General features: G+C 52.1%; 1 protein-coding gene across 5 annotated transcripts in view; it reads right to left on the reverse strand.

Moving 5' to 3' along the window:
* TCERG1 (transcription elongation regulator 1) overlaps window positions 1-13,784 on the reverse strand; it is a 31,987-nt gene extending 18,203 nt beyond the window's left edge. For 2 of the 5 annotated variants that reach the window (XM_030503647.2, XM_030503646.2), the window contains exons 1-7: window positions 13,409-13,784; window positions 12,395-12,620; window positions 8,907-9,059; window positions 8,473-8,716; window positions 5,482-5,724; window positions 1,698-1,760; window positions 224-424 (exon numbers count right to left, since the gene is read on the reverse strand). In XM_030503647.2, coding sequence (XP_030359507.1) covers window positions 224-424; window positions 1,698-1,760; window positions 5,482-5,724; window positions 8,473-8,716; window positions 8,907-9,059; window positions 12,395-12,620; window positions 13,409-13,494 — 1,216 coding nt within the window. In that variant the 5' untranslated portion in view covers window positions 13,495-13,784. The remainder of the gene's footprint in view (window positions 1-223; window positions 425-1,697; window positions 1,761-5,481; window positions 5,725-8,472; window positions 8,717-8,906; window positions 9,060-12,394; window positions 12,621-13,408) is intronic. The other 3 variants (XM_030503649.1, XM_030503648.1, XM_030503650.2) reach the window with 2 other exon arrangements.
* Between the last annotated feature and the right edge of the window lie 4,331 nt (window positions 13,785-18,115).

An 18,115-nucleotide genomic window follows, 5' to 3' on the forward strand; every position in this document is an offset into this window, starting at 1 on the left:
AGCGTCACAGAATTTGGAAACAACTCTAGAGCCAAGTACTCTTACAATACCGTGGGAAACAAAGAAACCACGGCTTTCAGACTCAAGACCAGCTCAGATGGATACTTCCAATTTCAAAATATTCTTAAAGGAGATGAGGGATTAGAAATATTCTTGCTGGTGTTTTCAAACACAACCATTAATGGTTGAAGCAATAGTATACAGCTGGATTAAAAAAAAGTACCTTTTTCTTTCAGTTCTTGGGGTTTTTCCCATGTTGACTCCAAAGTCCTATTGTTATAATAGTAAGTCTTTCCATCTGCTGTTTTGTACTCTGTCCACTCGGAGACGGCCGTGGCTCCGGCCAGCGTCGCCGGGGAAGCAGCAATAGCGACCTGAGGGTGGATCATGGGCACGATGGGAGGCGCCATGCCCGGGAGGACGCCTGCGCAAGGGGGAAAGGAAAAAGAAAAGGAGAAGGGAAAGAAAACAGTAAGTGACCTTGAGGCACCTAAGGACCGAGACCTAGCACTTCACTGACCTCATTTACAAACAATCAACCTATATAAATAAACATAAAGATTGATTTCGAGTTAAGTTGCAAAGCAATGCATTATGACTCCGTTTCCTCCCTGGTTTACAGCCAGCAATGCCCCTGTTACCAGGCAAACTAGACAGCTTTTCATTCTGAGCCGTGTGCAATTCTGCACAGCACAGAGTTGTCAGCTTTTACGCGTTTGCTTTCATACTTCAAATCTAAGTGCTCAATTTATTAAAAAGTCTTTATTAGGTCTGTGTAACAAATAATTATTTTTTTAAATAATCTCCTCCACTGTGTAATTAAGTTGTCATTTTATTCCGACTGCTCTTGAAAAAAGACAACAGTGGCTCAAGCTTGAGCCATGTAATACAGAGCAGAACTCTGCTAAATCTTAGACCCTGACTTAAAGTTGACGTGAATTCAGAGCCTTAGATGAAAGCTGATGAGAGTGAAACAATTTCAGCTTGTGTGACAGTTTTGTTTAGTACTGCAGAGTGACTGGAAAAACATTTTATGCACATCCTAAAGCAACATGGCAAGTAAATATCCCAAGATTAGAAAGCCAGAATGCTGCATTACCCTAGTATTCCCCTATGCAGCCCACAGAATGGATGTACTCAACACATTTTGAATAAGTTCTAGAAAAACAATTGGATAGGACTAGAACTACAGGATCGTAATTTTGAGCCTTAACATTTCTATGAAAAAGTCTGTCTTTCTAAATAATGGAAAAGCACACATTACACATTGCCATAAAGTGACTGTTCTTAAATCCACAATTGGAAAAATGAAACTTCATACTAAGACGCACAGACACGCACACCAACATGCGAGCACAGTCATGTCACCACACAGGTGGAAGTAGGAAAAACAAAAATCCACACACAAGGAACTAGTAACTAAGAAGTATGGGCATGAAGAGATTCACAGTCATTACAGAACTCAATGATTACAGAAAACTGTACTGGGTTCTGGTACAAAATAAGCTAACACTAACAGTTATTTGGGAAAGTTATTTCCTGGCCAAATATGATATTTGCATTTATACTGGTTTTGAAAATCAAGCATATATACTCATTCACTTGGGGAAGCAAATAAATAAATAAAAGATAAACAACAACATTCACTACCATGCCAACTTACAGACAAAACGAACTAAGATGGTTTTGAAAATTACCGGTCTTGGTGGTAGCGACTGTCTTTACATACGGGCAGCTGACTATTTGCATCATTGCTACACCTGTAAAAGGGACAAGCAAGCATGTTGGAAAGCTGCCATTGTATGTCAGCTACCACGGGGAATCTGGACACTATGGGTTTCCTGCTCCAATTTGGAATGCCAAAGAGAATTTGGAATGCCGGCAAAGAGAAAGTCTCCCGGCAAGGAAACGTGAATTATTTTTACTTCAACATTTTATGCCAAATATAAAACTAATTTGAAGCTGCAGTGACAGTTTCTGCCTACATTAAACCAGTTGTTCAGCAAAACATTGGGATGTCATCAAAAAGAAAAAGGTATTTCAATGAGGACTCAGGGGTTTAAGCTCATCCGCGGGGGAACGCAGCTCTCGCAGGGCAGCGCCGGGGGAACACGCTCCGCTAACGGCCCCTGCTCAGACCACCGGGGAGCAGCAGCCAAGTGCTCTGCTGTTTTCAGTCTGCTGCTGCGTGCAGGAAGCAGTGGGAAGAGCAGAAGGACAGATCTGAACTAGGCAGACGTGGCAGGGGGAAAGCCAAGCTCAGCCCCGTGGGAAAGCTGAGGCCACTGGGGGCATCACAGAAAGGCTGGAGGAGGAGGAAGGAGGGGAAAGAAATGAAAGCAATGAAGCTGCAAAAGGAGGTGCCAAAGCTGCACTGGGGCAGTTGCAGCAAATATTTTCTGTACTTTTCATTATCAAGAATGTCATGAGCTGAAAAATGCTCTGGAAGCAGCATAACCAGCCCTGTGAAAGGCAGCGTCATACACTGCTCTGCTCTCCAGTGCACTAGGAATGACACGGAAAGGCCACAAAGAAGGAAGTATCTCACCCTCTTCAACCAGACACAAAATCCAGTAGGAAATTAGGGGTAAGAGGAATGAGTTTCCAAACCCTCCAATTTAGGGTGCAGAAGGAAACTGTCGAAGTTGTCTCTATGATGGGCCAGTCTGGATGCTCAGAAACTGAAATACTTCAGAAACTTCCACTTAAATGGTTTCAAATCATCATCTGAAGTTGAAAATCCTCCAGTGCAAAGTGAAATTAAACCCCTGTGTTTATAACCAAAATAATGTTTATTTTTCATTGGAGATCTACAATGGAAAGCATACAAAAATACTGCCAATTTATTTTAAAAATACTTGTGAGCAAACAGAACTGAAATGGTCTTTAATGATAATTTCAGTGAAAGAATCCAAAACTGGTTTTATAAAAAAAAGTATGAATTGAGACACAAAAACATTGACTCAAACAGCACTGAATGAAGTGTTTGCCTCAATTTTGGGGGTGTGTGTTTCATGTTATGTACTTGAACATGAATCTGACAATTCGTTTTGTTAAGGAAGTTACAGCATGTCTCAGAACTGGGTCAGTATAAATAACGCCATCTGCGGGGTCACTGGGATCAGATACTGCAGCGCAGATAAGACTCAGCAAATACCCAAGCTGTTTCCTCTGCCAAGTTCAGTCTCAAACATACAACTAACTTTTAACGTATGAATTAAGAGAAAGCAGACTTACTTTTTAAGATCTGAGATTACGAGATATCACTAATCAACTCTTCCATTGCTCCGGCTTACTACAGTGTAATACAGAGATTAACTTTGAGATCACTTGACAACAGCATTGTTCAGCTCTGTCTCCGTAACCTGAAAGCAACCTGGCTGGTATTAGATCTGATGCTGAATGCCCCAAGCGTCTATGAGTTAAAACCTGGTGAGCCTTTTTGACTTCACCTTCTACTGCCATGAAGTAATCTTCATTTCTCTTGTTTCTTGTTACTGTAAAATATTTTAAAGGTTTCCTTTTCCTTTACAGTGTTTATAAACCATTACAACCAACTTGAAGAGAATTAGCTGAGAGAAGTAGACTGATTTTATTCTGTAATCAGGTAAAACGACAAATTAGACTTGTCAGTGGGAGCATGTGGTGTCCTTCCTACGTGTTAGGGGTGCCACCCGAAAGCCCCATCTCACTGTGAGAACAGGGCAGGCCAGACGTAAGACTTGCTACCAGGAAAGTTCTGAAAAAGACTATTTCCAAGCATGAGTTTAGGGAGGAGATCGATGGTCTCACTCTGTCCTTCCTGCTTACTGCACAAAACTTTTGGACTGAGAGCTTACGAATAAACCCAACCCAGGCACACACCCCAGCGCACTCATTTTCACTGGCACTCTTCTCTACTGCTGTGACCATCCCCATCTTCCCTGAGAGCTCACACCTGGGTAGATGATTACAGCCTCCAAAGGTACCTAAGGACCCTTCACTCTATGCTGACCCTTGCTGCCTATGTCAGAAATTGCAGTACCTCACAGATACACACACATCAGAATGCCCTCTCTATCCTTTACCCATTTTTGCTCAGCCTTGAGTATCATGTTCAGAATAGTATTTCTTTCCTGTCTTAAAGCAATAAGTACTACACTGTGATTTCCTTTTCAAGCAAATTGCAGACTCAAGTAGCTTCACCCAGTTGTTTTAGAAGACTATCCTAAAAGCAGATGCCACTCCAAGTTGGGCCTCTCTCCTAGTTAGCAGAACTAATACCCATTTGAACTACTTTGATGCTTATATCCTTTATCAAGGAAGTATGCTAAGGGATTACTTTTCATCCAAGCAATCTAATGGAAGGTAAAGGCCTCCCTTTGTATGTGCTGGATCTATGTGTTACAGGGCCAGCAGGAAAGAAGTCACCTCACTCAGCTGTACTAAGAGTCAAAGATGGGAGGACACTGCTCAGAGCTGCTGCTTTGTAATTCTTCGTCAGAAACTAACTTTTATCCAACACAACTGCAGTCTCAAACCTTCCTTTGCCACAGCAAATCATCAGCCCTTGGTATATATTTAGCGTTACTGCACACTGAAAAGAGGTAATGACTTTAGTACTAACACAGGAACTCAATCGCATCCCTGCAAACTGAAACATGGTATTAAAACAACCAGTGGCTTCAGCAACCTCTTAGGAGGATCTCTGCAGCACTCACAAGCAGCAGTTGAGTCCAAATTCTTGTCAGCGTAAAATTACTTCCCTGAGTATCTATGCATTTTATAAAAACTTCAGAAAACATGATCTACCACTGGGCTTCCATCTAAGATTTCTTCTCAATGGTCTTTACACCTGAACCCCAGCACCCTGAACACCTCTGTTACAGTCTCGGTCTAAACCTCAACATTTTGTGAATCCAACCAGCATCATCCGTGATAGCTGCAGACTAAGAGACCTGGAAACACCTAACACCATTCAGGGGTAATGCACTCAAAGGGCAATTTTTCCTGCTCATAAATATATTCCTTTATTTTAATTTCTTTTGGTTAAAAGCCACGTCCTAATAAATGTTTGTGCAGACGACTCAAGGTGTAAATCAAGCAAGTAGAAAAAGAATTATAGTAATACTGCAATTAGTAAAATATAGTGCTACAATATTCTCAGAGTCCCGTGTGGATTCTGTTTAGAAGCTCAAAAGGATGACAAGATACCCGTGTGCCACGAGATTAAGGATTGTTTAGTGCAGTTCTTAATAACTAAAAGAAGAAGGATTATATGTTTAAATGCAGCTGTTTTCTGATGTGTATCAGAGAACTAGAAGTAAAAAAATTTCATGTTCTTTGTTAATTAAAAAGTCTGTCTGCTAACCCTGAATTCTTTCAAAAATACTCTGAGTGGAGAGGATTCAGGCAAGTTCTGTACACAGTGGACACATGAGTGCAAACAAATTGACAACATGGACATGTAGCAGACAAGACAATTACAGTTTGCCAATTTACCTGGAAGTGGAATAGGCATGCCAGGAAGGGGGACACGAAATGGAGGTACCATTACTGGTGGAAAAGCAGGAATTGCTGCAGTTGGTTGAGGTACTGCATGAGGAACTGCAGGAGGCAATGTCTGTGGGACTGGCTGGGGTACAGTCTGCACAGGTGTAGCAGAAGGAGCAGAGGTTGAAACACTGACTGATGGTGTGGCAACTGAAACACCCGAACTCGGGGTCTGGTCTTGTGTGGTAGGTGCTGATAAAAAAAAAAACAACAAAGAACACCTTGTATCTTAGATACTACAATATATTTGCTGCAAACATACTGGCGCTCTGTTTCCCAACAGATATAAGCAGATACGCTTAGATATCATCAGCAGGAAGACAGGGGCTAAAAACCCTTTTGTCTTCTCTGCAACATTAAATATTCACCAAGAAACTCAGTTTCAAGTTTTACTTCGTCCCATCCTTTACACCTAACAAGTCTCTACAGCGGTACCAAGGGTGTATCAAAGGACAAATACAGCCTGCAGTGGAATTCTACTCTGTATCCCCGTTCAGAAAAACAGAAAGGGAACGTTACAGAGAGTTTCAAATGGAAAAGGTTGTTCTGCTGTTAAATGAACACAGGTTCTGCTTGTTAACAGGACGGCGGCAGCGTGAGCATGGCAGCAGCCTCTCTAGAGCTGTGCTTGTGAAGCTGTGATCCAAGAACGGGAAAATGTCAACTTAAAAAAAGTGTCAATCAGCAAGGAAAAGGAAAGCACTTTTGTTCAGGTCTTCAGTGCCCGCCAGTGGGAAAATACACCACCAGTGTTCCATTCCGTAACCCTTGCAGCAGGACTGAAATCAGCACTTACCAGAGAACAAACAGTGCTGCACATCCCAGCACTGGCCGGCGGGAACTGCAGAGTGACTGCTTAAACCCACTGACCAGCCCTGCAGATTTACACTGCGAGGTTTGGTGAGGGGGAGGAACTGTTGGAAAACTGAGCTAATTAAAAAATAACACTGCAGGAACCACACCAACTTCTGCCCGTCCTACGTATGGGCATGCTGTGCGCTCTCTGCAGCATTAATGACTACCAGAAGCATTCCCAATAACATACCAGCATTAGCAAACGTAAATAAAGATTTTTATCTGTTGTTAAGTGTTTCAGAAAGGGTGAAAGTTCTTAGCACTACCTACAATTCAGGGAAACAGAGCAGAGAGTCAGTATGTGATTTGTTTCAAGACCTGAGTCAAATCAGTACCAGACAAGAACGAAACTCAGCCAGAAGTCACAGGTTTTTACAGGCCAAGTCTGAGAGTTATAAAATTATTTTAAATTTAAAATTTTATCACCTAGGCACAGACACCAACAGTAACAGTTCTCGGAAGCAAAGACAAAGTTTAGCAGGTAGAACAGGTAGAAGTGGAACAGATTCTCAGCGTTTGACATTAGGAAATTTAACTTCAGCAAAGGTGCGTAAAGGGCTGCTCCAAAAGCAGGATCAGCTCTCAGCAGCCTGGCCTTGGGCCAGAAGCAACATTCACCTCCTGCCCGACTCCTGTTACCCAGCAAAGTCCTTAGAGAAGACCATATCTCAACAGAGCAGCTCAACGCAGTACTAAGCTACCTCTCAACTAAAATAAAACCCCTAAAATGCTTTGTGCGATACAACTTATCTAATGACCTGTCCTCCCTCTGGCATTAACCTGAAGTGTAACTTGAGGGTTACCAAAACTCGACTCCCTTTCATACACAGATCTCTGCAGCTTGGGTTAAATGGATGGGGAGCGACTTGGATGGGGCTTGGAGCAAACGAGTCTCATGGAACGTGTCCCTGCCCATGCAGAGCGGTTGGAACTGGATGAGCTTTAAGGTCCCTTCAACTCAAACCACTCCATCATTCTGTATGGTGACTTAAGCTTGACTTGTCTCACTTGTTACAGGAAAAAGATGAAGTAATTCCACAGCAACTACACACTACAGCTGGAGTTCAAACAGCTTCCACACACTCTCTGGCCTGACTCAGTGCACACATTTTTACCAGCACAGCTACAATGATCAAGACTGTCAAACAACAGGACTCCTGACCAGCATAAGCCCCATGCTTCAGCAGCCCTGCTTGTAGACAGGAACACGAACCCAACTGGTCCATAGCAGGCGTGCCTTGCTTTGCTCATGCTGGGTGATTTCACTCCATGCCTGCTGCTTACACACTCACGTGCAAATAGATCTACAGCACATAACACACGTCTCAATACAGATGCTCTGCACTGGAAGCACTTCGTTAGCATAGATGCCAAAGTACACTATAAATCACACTATATTATATGCAGATGCTAAGTATAAAAATGCATGCTGCATAAATTTGGTCCCCTTTCCTCTTGAGGTTCCCTTGGCTGGAAAATCCTTAAAAGCAAAGGCTCAGGCCATGTAAACAGCAGTAATTGTCAGACTATTATTCACAGGTCATGAATGAGCAATAATGGCTCTAACAGTCTTTTTTTCCTCTTTCGTGCAACCCTAGCACATGGGAACTTACAAGACCTAGTCAGAATAATAATGCTAGTAACAGTAGTACACCAGAAGCAGCTCTATGCCACAGCCCAGGAGCAGCACTCAAAGATCTGGCCTCCTACAGCAACAGCCACCACTTTGGAAACAAAGAGGGAACTGCTACAGCTGCAGTTCCTACCTCAGATCAACCTGTCTTGTGAAATACAATTTAGCTTTATCTATAGTCAAAAGGAAATGGATGCAAAACAGCTTTGAGATGATGTGATAACAGCAGAAGAAAAACGTACAAAGATCTAAGAACTATTTCAGATCAGAAAAGATAAAACAGGTTGGCATGCAAGGTTCTTCTGGATTAAATAACTGCGCTTTAAACTCATACTCCACGTTCAAACAACTTCCTCCTGGATACCAAGCTTTTGCTGCAGTAACTCCCCAACGCAGTATCCCCCCATCCGCTCCCCACCACCACAAAGCATCGGGAACCCCCAGTTACTCACTGGAAATCGTCTGTGAGACAGAAGTGGCGGTGGTGGTGGTAGAGGTGGTGGAGGACTGAGTGCTCGAGGAGGTGGAAGGAGATGCTGCGGACGCAGGGCTACTGGTGGTCGGTGTGGAGGCACCGACAGCCTGGGCCTGGGCCTGTGCTGCCAGCATCGGCGTCAGCTCCGACTGCTGAATCACTTTGACCCCATCTGGCTTAGTCCAGGCTGACTCACGTGTGCGCGCGTTATAGAAATAGACCTACAAGTTAAGAACGTCATCATCAAGCAGCTGCTTATCTGGCGGAGGAGCGTCTATAATGGTCCAGTTCCTCCTGGTTTAGAAGTAATTAATACGAGGATAGACAAGACCCCGGCGCCAGACTGTGTATGGCAACACGCTCGCCACAGCAGCGCAGCCACCACTGAGTTGCTTCTGGTGACCTCCTTACCTTGCCATCTGGAGTTTTGTTTTCTACCCAGATCTCCTCAGCTGGGGGCATTGCCGGTGTGCCAGGGGCAGTGACAGGCGGCATCCCTGGGGGGAACATCATACCCGGAGGTGGTGGCATGCTGCCCATGGGAGGAGGCATAAAAGGTGGTCTCTAAAGGTACATAACAACAATAATGAACATAACATAATGATGATAATTTTTCAAGCAGCTTTCCTTTATTGGAGCACCCACTGACAGTGAACTATAGTAAGGTTAATTCCACCAGTCTTGAGAGCTTCTTTAACAATCTAATGCCACCAGCTCAGAGAACGTGCTTCCTGTCGAGCCACCACCGATGGCAGAACTGCTGCAGGAAGCATTTGTCTTCTGAGACACTAACATGAACGCAAAGCATCAGAAAAAAGTGGGGTGGCAGAAAACTTCTCTCCTGAAAAGGAGAAAATATCCCAATGCAAAAAGAGCAAAAACGGAAGAACTGTTCCTGAGTAGCTGCCACTCAGACATCCCCAGCTCTGAATCAAATATACCACTGAACAGTTACACAGTGACCCTCCCAGTAAAGTAGTATACAAAACCCCAACCAAATTACAAGTAGGCATCGAATTTATTAGCAGAGCAGAGGATTTCATTACAATCCATCATACTTCTTGATTTCTCATTAACTAGAATTCTAGCTAGTGCTAATTAAAAAATAATCAAATTATATTTTCCTTATTGCACCCTCATAAGAAACCCAGAAGTGCCCTGCACACCGCTGCCACCTGAACGCCTGCTTCCCAACCCTAACTACATTAAATTCTTTTCTTCTACCTGTTTATTTGCATTGTTCTGGAATTCCCTGTGCAAAACAAGTATTGCGGATACCTCCCTATAAAAAAGACACGACAACAAAACCCATCAAGTTCTTTAACTTCTTGTGCACACACCCACAGCTCGCCCAATCGTCTCCATCACTCTGGTTCTAACTGAACCCGCGATTCAGAGACTTCCACTCCACCAAGCGCTCACAGGCAAAACCTTCGAGCTCTGCACCCCCAACCCACGGCCCCCGAGCGAAACGCACCCGCAGCAGGACGGGGCTCTGCTGTGCTGGGACGTGTGCAGGAACCGCAGTGCCGCGGGGCGGCCGCGGCGCCCCTCAGTGCCCCCTGCCCCGCGGCGCCCCTCAGTGCCCGCCGGCCTGCAGCGCTCCCTGCGTGCCGCTGCTTTTAAACGCTTCCCAACACCAAAATTTCTGCTGTAACAGTGATGTTCTAAACTGCCCTTTAAATTCATGTACAGCTCTGGGGTTTGTTAAATACTGGTACAAAGGAAGTCGAGAGTACGTGGACAGAATCCAAACCAAACAAAAAAAGGCCATTAAGGTAACTATAGCCTGTCTTTCCTTCCTTATTTCTTCTCCACAGCCCCTCCACCTGGCCACAAGATGATATTTCTCTTTACTGCTCTAGAATCTGTGAAAAGGATGCAGTACGGCTCACTTTCTGCCTGCTGTTGCTGCCTTCTCCTGCAAAGGGGGTTAGAGCTTTCCTGGGAACGAGGAGGGCGCAGGGCCAGGGGATCAGAGCGCCTTCAGCTCCACTCGCCTTCGTTTCTACCACGGCTCGTTTCAGCATCGGGTCTCCCCTTGCGCTAGAAGCAAAACCCAAACATTTGGTGCAAAGAGGAGCACAGCGCTGTCATGGCATGAAAAATGCAGCCACGCTTGGCACACGGATTCCACGGGCAGTAATGAGCTGCAGACAACATGCTTACTGCAAGGCGTGATAAACCAGCTGAGAGCTGAGCACATCCGCAATGTAAATCAAACACATAAATGAAGGAGACATCGGCACCTGGGCTTGGGGCTTCAAATGAACTCTGGCTGGTTCTTGAAACTGCAAGAGGAAGCAGGTCCTGGTGTCCCCTCAGCCTGAGTTCCACTGCATCTGCTGCAGGCTTTCGAGGCAGCACACAGGCACATGAGCATTGACACCAAGAGGGAAAATGGGATCAGGGAGCACCAGAAGAAAGACCCAGTGGGTGGAAAGAGTCTTAAATAAACTTAAGCTGAGCATGAAAACACAACATAGAACAGGCCCCTCGTACTGAACGAATGGAAGAGATGACAATCAGCGAGCGGAGGGGGCTGTTTCTACCCCTCAACTGTACTGTTTCAGTCTTCAGTTCCACAGGACTTCTGTTCAGCTGAGAATGTCTCAATGCAATGCACAGCTAGTGCACACCTCCCTGAGCAGGCCATGTTCTAACACGCTCTGCTTGAGAGGGCAGGGAGAAAACTGCTACGGAAAAGACACACTGGTTCCTTCTGGAAATCCTGTGCTCGGGATGATGACAGCGCACAAACTGAGGCTACAGCTGGATCTTAGCTTATATCAGACTGACAGAGAGGAGACTGAGATGAGCTCTGAGGCAGAAGCTCTTCCCTGTGAGGGTGCTGAGGCGCTGGCACAGGGTGCCCAGAGAAGCTGTGGCTGCCCCATCACTGGCAGCGTTCAAGGCCAGGTTGGACACAGGGGCTTGGAGCAACCTGCTCTAGTGGAAGGTGTCCCTGCCCGTGGCAGGGGGTTGGAACTGGATGAGCTTTAAGGTCCCTTCAACACAAACCAGGCTGGGATTCTAAGAAACGCAGACAGAAATCCGCCTCACTTGAGCCCAGCAGGCTCACACCATCCCCGTACGTGCTGGGAATGCTCTAAGTTTAAAAGAAAACACAAAGCACAACAACATGTATAAGGTAAACGGCATTGTCCCTCTGCCAAGAGTAAACCTTTGCCAGCACAAGGGCCACCTGCAGCTGCTCCAGCCCAACACCGAGCCCACGCTCGGGTTTCTCTGCAAATGTTCCATTTCTCCTTGTCCGTGTGTGGACAATTTCTGGCACGCTGCTAATGCTGCCGCCTCCTGAGCCCAGCACTGACACAACACACGCCCTGGCGCTGAGGATACACCTCCCTCCTCCTGGAGCCGCCGCCTGCCCACGGAACCAAGCCCCGGGGATGGGTAATAACAAACCACGGCAGCGGCAGGCGCGGCTCACGCTGGCCCCACATGGGACCCAGCGGCACCTTCACAGTCACTGTGTGTCCATAACTCCTCACCATGCAAACACGGGCAGGACCGAGACAGCCCTGGAAGGGTGACGGGTCCTGCAGACACCTGAGAGCAGCCAAACTCCACGCTGCACACAGCCACAGGGCACCAACACGCAGTCAGGTGCAGTAAAGCCTTCCTGGTGAGCCCATCCTAACTGCGTAACTGATTCATTTGGAATGGCCTCAAGGAGCTAAACAGAAGCAGCACTTACACCACAGGTATGCACCAGCTCTGTAACACCACACTCCAGCCTTATGTTTTCGCCATGCCTGGCTATTTCTTCACCCATTTTAATGCCTCTCCTCTTATTATTGCCAAGTGTGAAAACAAACAGGAAAAAATCCCTAAATCCCAACTCAAGGAACCAGCGAGCCCCCCCTGTTCCTTACCTGCAGGTGTGGAGGTCCCATTGGTGGAGGAATCCCTCCCGGCGGCGGCATCGGGGGCATGTTTGGATCAAAGGGAGGGCGCCCGAAGGGGGGCCGGGGGGGTGGAGGGGGCCCTCGCATCATGCCGAAGGGTGGAGGTGGCCGCATGAGCGGTGGAGGGCCCCTCATGACCGCGTTGGGTGGCGGCGCTGGGCCACGGAACCGCAGGGCCTGCTGCTGGGCCATCCTGTGGGCAAGGCCAAAGGGACACAGCGTTTGCTTACGGCCCCTGCTCAGCCGCAGCAGAAGCAGCTCCTGCCCCAGTAAAACCAGGGGGTGCGGAGAAGGTGCCGAGTCTGAACAAAGCGCAGCGCGACCTCCCCCAGCAGCCCCGTCTCCCCCACAGCTCGCGTTTATTGCTCCTGAATCGTTAACTTTCGCCCTCGGAGATGAGCAGCCCCGCGGGGGCTGAGGGCAGGGAGGCGCTGCGGGAGCGTGCCCGGCTCCGCAACACGACCCGGGTCCCGCTGCTCCCCGCGCACGGACCCGGGCGGGTCCGGCAGCGGCTCTGGGCCGCGCCAAGGCCTCCGAACCCGAGCAGCGGGAGCTGCCGCACCCCCGCGCCGGCTCCGGCCACGCGCCCTGCCCGCGGTGCCCCCCGCCCCGCACGCGGGAGCTCCGCCAGCGCGGACGGAGCCCAGCGCCCACCCCCGGGCCCCGCGAGCGCCCTGCGCAGCAAAGCGGCGTCACCCCGAGCGCCGGCACCGCTCAACGCAACAAAGGTTACGCGGCGGCGCCGCGCGGGGCAGGGGCACCGCAGCGCCCGCTCAGCCGGGGCAGCCGCTGCCGGAGCTCCCCGAACGCTGCCGCGCCCGGCCCGGCCCGGCCAGGAGGCCCCGCGGGGGCAGGAAATGGAGGCGGAGGGAGCAGCCCCCGCCCGGGCCCAGCGCCGCGGGAAGGCCGCGCCGGGCGGGCCGGGCCGGGCCAGGCCGCGGTCCCCGCGAGCGGCGCTGCCAGGGCGCGGGCGCGCGGTACCTGAGCTCGCTGCCGAACCGCTCCGCCGCCGCCTCCCCGTCCCCGCCGCCGGCCCCCGCGCCGCCGCCGCCGCCCCGCTCCGCCATCGCCGCCTCGCAGCGCCGCCGAGCCCCGCCGCTGCCGCCGCGGCCAGGCCCCGCCGCGCACCATTGGCCGCCCCGCACGTCCGTCAGCGAGCGCGGGGGCGGGCGCGCCCCGTGATTGGCCGCCGCGCCCGCCGACTTTGAATGGGGCAAGCAAGACGCGCCGCGATTGGCTGCTCGCGGGCGGCCCGCGCCGCTCGCGGCGTGGGTCACGTGAGGCGTGACCCGGGGAAGGGACCGGAACTGACCTCACGTAAGACGGAACGGGCCGCAGGGCGAAAAAGTGACGGGCTCTACATCCAATCGCCGGGCGGGAGCCCCGGTGAGCCAATCAACCAATCACATCCCGCGGCGGCGCGCTCCCAACCGCAAAGCCCAAATCAGAAGCGTCCCGCCCCGGCGCGTCACCGGGGGCGGAGCTCGAGCAGCAGCCAATGGCGGGGCGCAAGGGAGGGGCAGCCTTCCCGGAAACGGAGTCGCCGGCAGCGGCCAATGAGCGGGCGAGGAAGCGGCAGCCGGCGGCCAATGGGGAGAGGGCGCGGAGCCGCGCCGGGGCCGCCGGGGGGCGCTATCGCGGGCGGGGCCGGGGCCGGGCGCGGGGTTCTGTTCGCAGGCGGGACCCGCCCCCGCGGAGCTGCCCCGCCCCCCCCGCCCCCCGCCCCGCCCGCGCCCCTCCGCGCCCCTCCCGCGCCCCTCCGCGCCCCCCCCGCGCCGCCCGCCCCTGCCGAGCCGCGCTTGTGGCGGGGCCGCGGCGCGGGGGCCGCAGCGCGCGGGGGGCGGGGTGTGAAGCGCCCGGCGGTGCCCAGTGTGGTGCTGGGAAGCCCCGGCGGGGCGGTCACCGCGGGGCTGGGTCTGCAGCACCGGGGGTGCCCCCGGCACGTGTCCCGTGCGGCTGGCGGGCGGTGAGCCGGGGGCTCGTTACAGCCGATAACCAGCGTGAGCAAAGGAAACACTGAGCGCGGACACCCGCTCCCGCGGGTACCTCATGGCCCGTGTAACGGAGACGCTCCACGCGCGGGAGAGGAGCTCTTCCCGCGGCACTCGCAGGGTGAGCAAGCCCCGCGCCCGCGGGCAGTAACCCGCTGCAGCAGCCGGGAGCTCCAGCGTGATGCTGGAGCCATAAGAAGAGACAAAACGTTCTGCTGAGCACCCTCCTGCGGGGGAATCGCACATTTCAAAAGGACAGCAGGGCAGCGGATCTTCCCCTGCTCATGCCGCGTCCCGTGTGCCAGGGCAGGACGCCGGCAGCCGTCCCGTCTTTCCATCTCCAACCGCTCTGATTTTGTGGTCCCGATTTTCCCATTCCTCTCCTCCTGTCAAAAACAAAAGCAGCAACGTGTGTATTGTTAAACTATACAGGTGGTGTGAGCTGCTGCGGGGCGTTCGGTGCTGCCGTGCCCAGCAGCCTCCTGCAGACTCTGATTTCGCTGCGCGGTTTCTTTATTCATGTGCTTTGCTTGGAGCTGCTGCCCTGAGGGCTCCTGGCAGCGCCGGGTGGCCCCGGGAGCTGCCCGCAGCGTGTCCCCGGCCCCGCACCCCGGCGGGAGCAGCTCCGGGAGCCCCGTCCTCCCCGTTCCCACGGCCGCTCCCGGGAGCCGCGGGAGGAGCTGGGATAAACTCACTGGCTCTGCTCGGTGCAGGATGCAAAGAGCCCGCCTGTGCTCCGCGAGGGGACAGGAGACGGCGCCGCGTCCCCCCCCTCCCGCGAGTGATCGGCGCTTTCTGACAGCAGGAGATAAAACAGGTTTTGGACAGGACAGCTCAGCTTGTCCCCAAGCAGCGGGGCTGTCTGCCTGCCACCAGCGTCTTTCATCCCCCTTTTCATCTGCTTGGTTCAGGATTGTCTCAATAATTTATTAATTACAAGCTGGCAGATAAAGCTGCCGGGCCCGTCCCTGTGTTCGGGGGGAGCCGGCCCCGCTGCTCAGCTTTGTTTCCTCAAAACATTCCAGCCACTAATGCTCGGGCTGCAGCTCTGCCAGGAGCAATTAACTGTGGGTCATTGTGACAAGTTTGATGGCAGCTGCCCGTCGAGCAGGATGGGGCTCTTGGAAGCAGCAGTTTGTTGTGCTTTACACGTACTTCCCCTCGGTTTCATTAAAAACCCGAGTTCTAGTAACGCAGGGACACCCTCACTAACGAACGGGCAGAGCAGGCTCCAGGAGCACATGGGGACCGATGGGCACGGGCGCGCTCAGGCGGACACCGGGGCTGGTGCAGAGCTGGGCCTGGGCAGGACCAGCCCGTTCACCTCCTGGGAGCGCCTCCCGCTGCGCTCCGGCTGGGAAGCACCACCGGCGGCGAGCGCTTGGCCAGGGAGAGGTGGAAACCCAGAGCTAACCCGGCGGCAGGGCCTGCTGGTGCCGTGCAGATGTGATGAGAACGAGCAGGGTTCCGGCCTGGGTTTCCTCTCACTGGTCCACCCCAGGCTCGTTGGGGCGGCTTGGAAGCTGCTGCCCCTGCTCCAGAAAGAGCGTCCTCCGTGGAGGTTTTTAAACTATAAACCTTTACAAATGTTTGATCCCTGTGATTCCTAAGGGGCTGCTTCTTACATGGTCCCACTTCTCCGCCAGGCACACAGGAAGGATGCTTGAAATGTCACTTTCTGGATACTCCCTCTCAAATCTGCCCAAGTTCCCGAGGTCCAAAGCGAGAGGCCTTCTTCCTTGTGGCAGCTGTATGACAGGAGCTGGTTTTCAGCCCGGAGACGCTGACGTCTTGTCATTGTTCTTTAGCTGTTTTCAGAGTTGAGGTTGAAGTGTGATGCTGAATCAGAAACTTCGCCCTGGGCTGTCTGCAGGGCTCTGGGCTGCTGCAGGGCCAGCATCTGCCAGGGAGACCCAGCTCCTGTGCCGGAGGGAGGCATTCCCGAGCTGGCACCGGCGGCACAACGTTCACCAGCCTCGCAGAGGTGCCGGGGCAGGTCCCCGGGGAGGGAAGGTCCCTGCAGGGCCCAGGGCTCAGCCTGGCTCCGGCCTGTCCCGTTGGCAGGAGCACAGCACAGCTTTGGCGAAGGGGAATGCCACGTGCTGGGTCTGGGCATCCCTGGAAGCTGCTTATCCCCAAACCCAGCAGCTCTTGCAAAGCCGTGAGCTGTGGAGAGAGAGATAAACAGGAAGGTCCTGGATGGTGGTTCTGATCGGGATCTGGTCCTCTCTGTTCTGGTAATACGTCCGGTTTTTAGCCCCGGTGTATTTTTTTATGCAGAATAGCAATGGTTAAAATGGAAATCGGCTTCACTTTGGCTAATTTCATTTCACAGCAAACTTGTTTGTAGAACAACCCTCCCACGTTTTGTGACTGCTAGGCTATTAAACTAAGGGCAGGGAAAAGCATTCGTGGTTATGCTTTTCTGTGAGGTTTAAATAACTATTGGGTTTGGAAACCACACCTTGGGAATGCAGAGGAAGGTCTGAATGAAGCCCGGGCAGCCAGCGATGGGGAGTCCAGCCCCTCGGTGTGCACACTGCAGTGGTGGTACCCACCATGCCACATCACACTGCACCATGTCACATCACACCCATCGCATCACCCCACTCACCACCCACCCCTCTGCTTCTGCAGCCCCGAAGGTGGATAATGTCATTTAAACCCTTCAGTAACCCTGTGATGGGGCTCCAGAGGTGGGTTTGGGGGCAGAAACCCCGGGGCTGGCATCCCCCGCCCCACGTGTGCTGGTTGTGCCCCTCCACTGGCCGTGCCTGTGCCGTGCTCCTGCTCAGCAGCGGGGCTGGAGCAGCAGATGGGCCTGGGCGCTGTCAGGCTTTGACACATCCCCATCCACCGCGTCAGCTGCGGCGCGGCGCACACAGACCCCGTCACGGAGCTCCCTGCTCTGGCCTGATGCTTTCCCTGTGTTTATAGAAAAATCCGGAGTTTAAGGTACATGGGGAGTCTGAGACTCCCCCGGTATGCGGGATGGGAGCCACAGAGCTCAGCCATGGCAAGGGCTGCAGAGGTGTTCTGTGGAGGTGCCCAGTCAGCTGAAGCAGAGGGTTTCACTCAGCCTCAGCCTCACTGGGAGGTTACAGATGACGTACAGCCAAGAGAGCCATGCCCAGCCTCTCTGCCTGCTGTTTGCACCACGATCACCTCCCGCAGCTCCTTGGCCAGGAGGGACCGTGCCACCCAACCCCTGACTCCTTCTGGAAGTGCTGGAGACCAGTGACAGCCGCCAGCCACCGCACACTCGGCCCCTGTCTTGGAATTCTGAGGGTGTCCAGGGAAACTTCTGCCTGAAACCAGCCATGGAGCTGACACTAATAGAAAAAGACCGTTAAAAAGCTCTGTGAAATTCTGTTCTCCTGCTTCTGGTCCCTCTCTGCCTTTGTTGCTGCTGGCATTTTATGCATTATTGATGTGCCTAGGTGCTGCTGCTCTCCCGTTTCCACCGCCGCTGCTCCCGCTGCCGCAGGACCGTGCTGTCCTGCCATCAGGCGATGCCCGGGGAGGTGGCAGGAGGGCTCAGTCACCGGTGACCCCACAGCAGAGCCCCGCTGCCGAGCAGCTTGGTCCCGGTGCTGCGGCACAGACCCGGCTCCTGGCTGGCGAGTGGGGGCTGTACAGGGACACTGAGGTGCCCCGGGTGCATCTCTGCTCGTGCCGGGCTCTCCTCCAGCTCTGA

Source organism: Strigops habroptila, chromosome 12, assembly GCF_004027225.2.
Source record: "Strigops habroptila isolate Jane chromosome 12, bStrHab1.2.pri, whole genome shotgun sequence".
NCBI lineage: Eukaryota > Metazoa > Chordata > Aves > Psittaciformes > Psittacidae > Strigops > Strigops habroptila.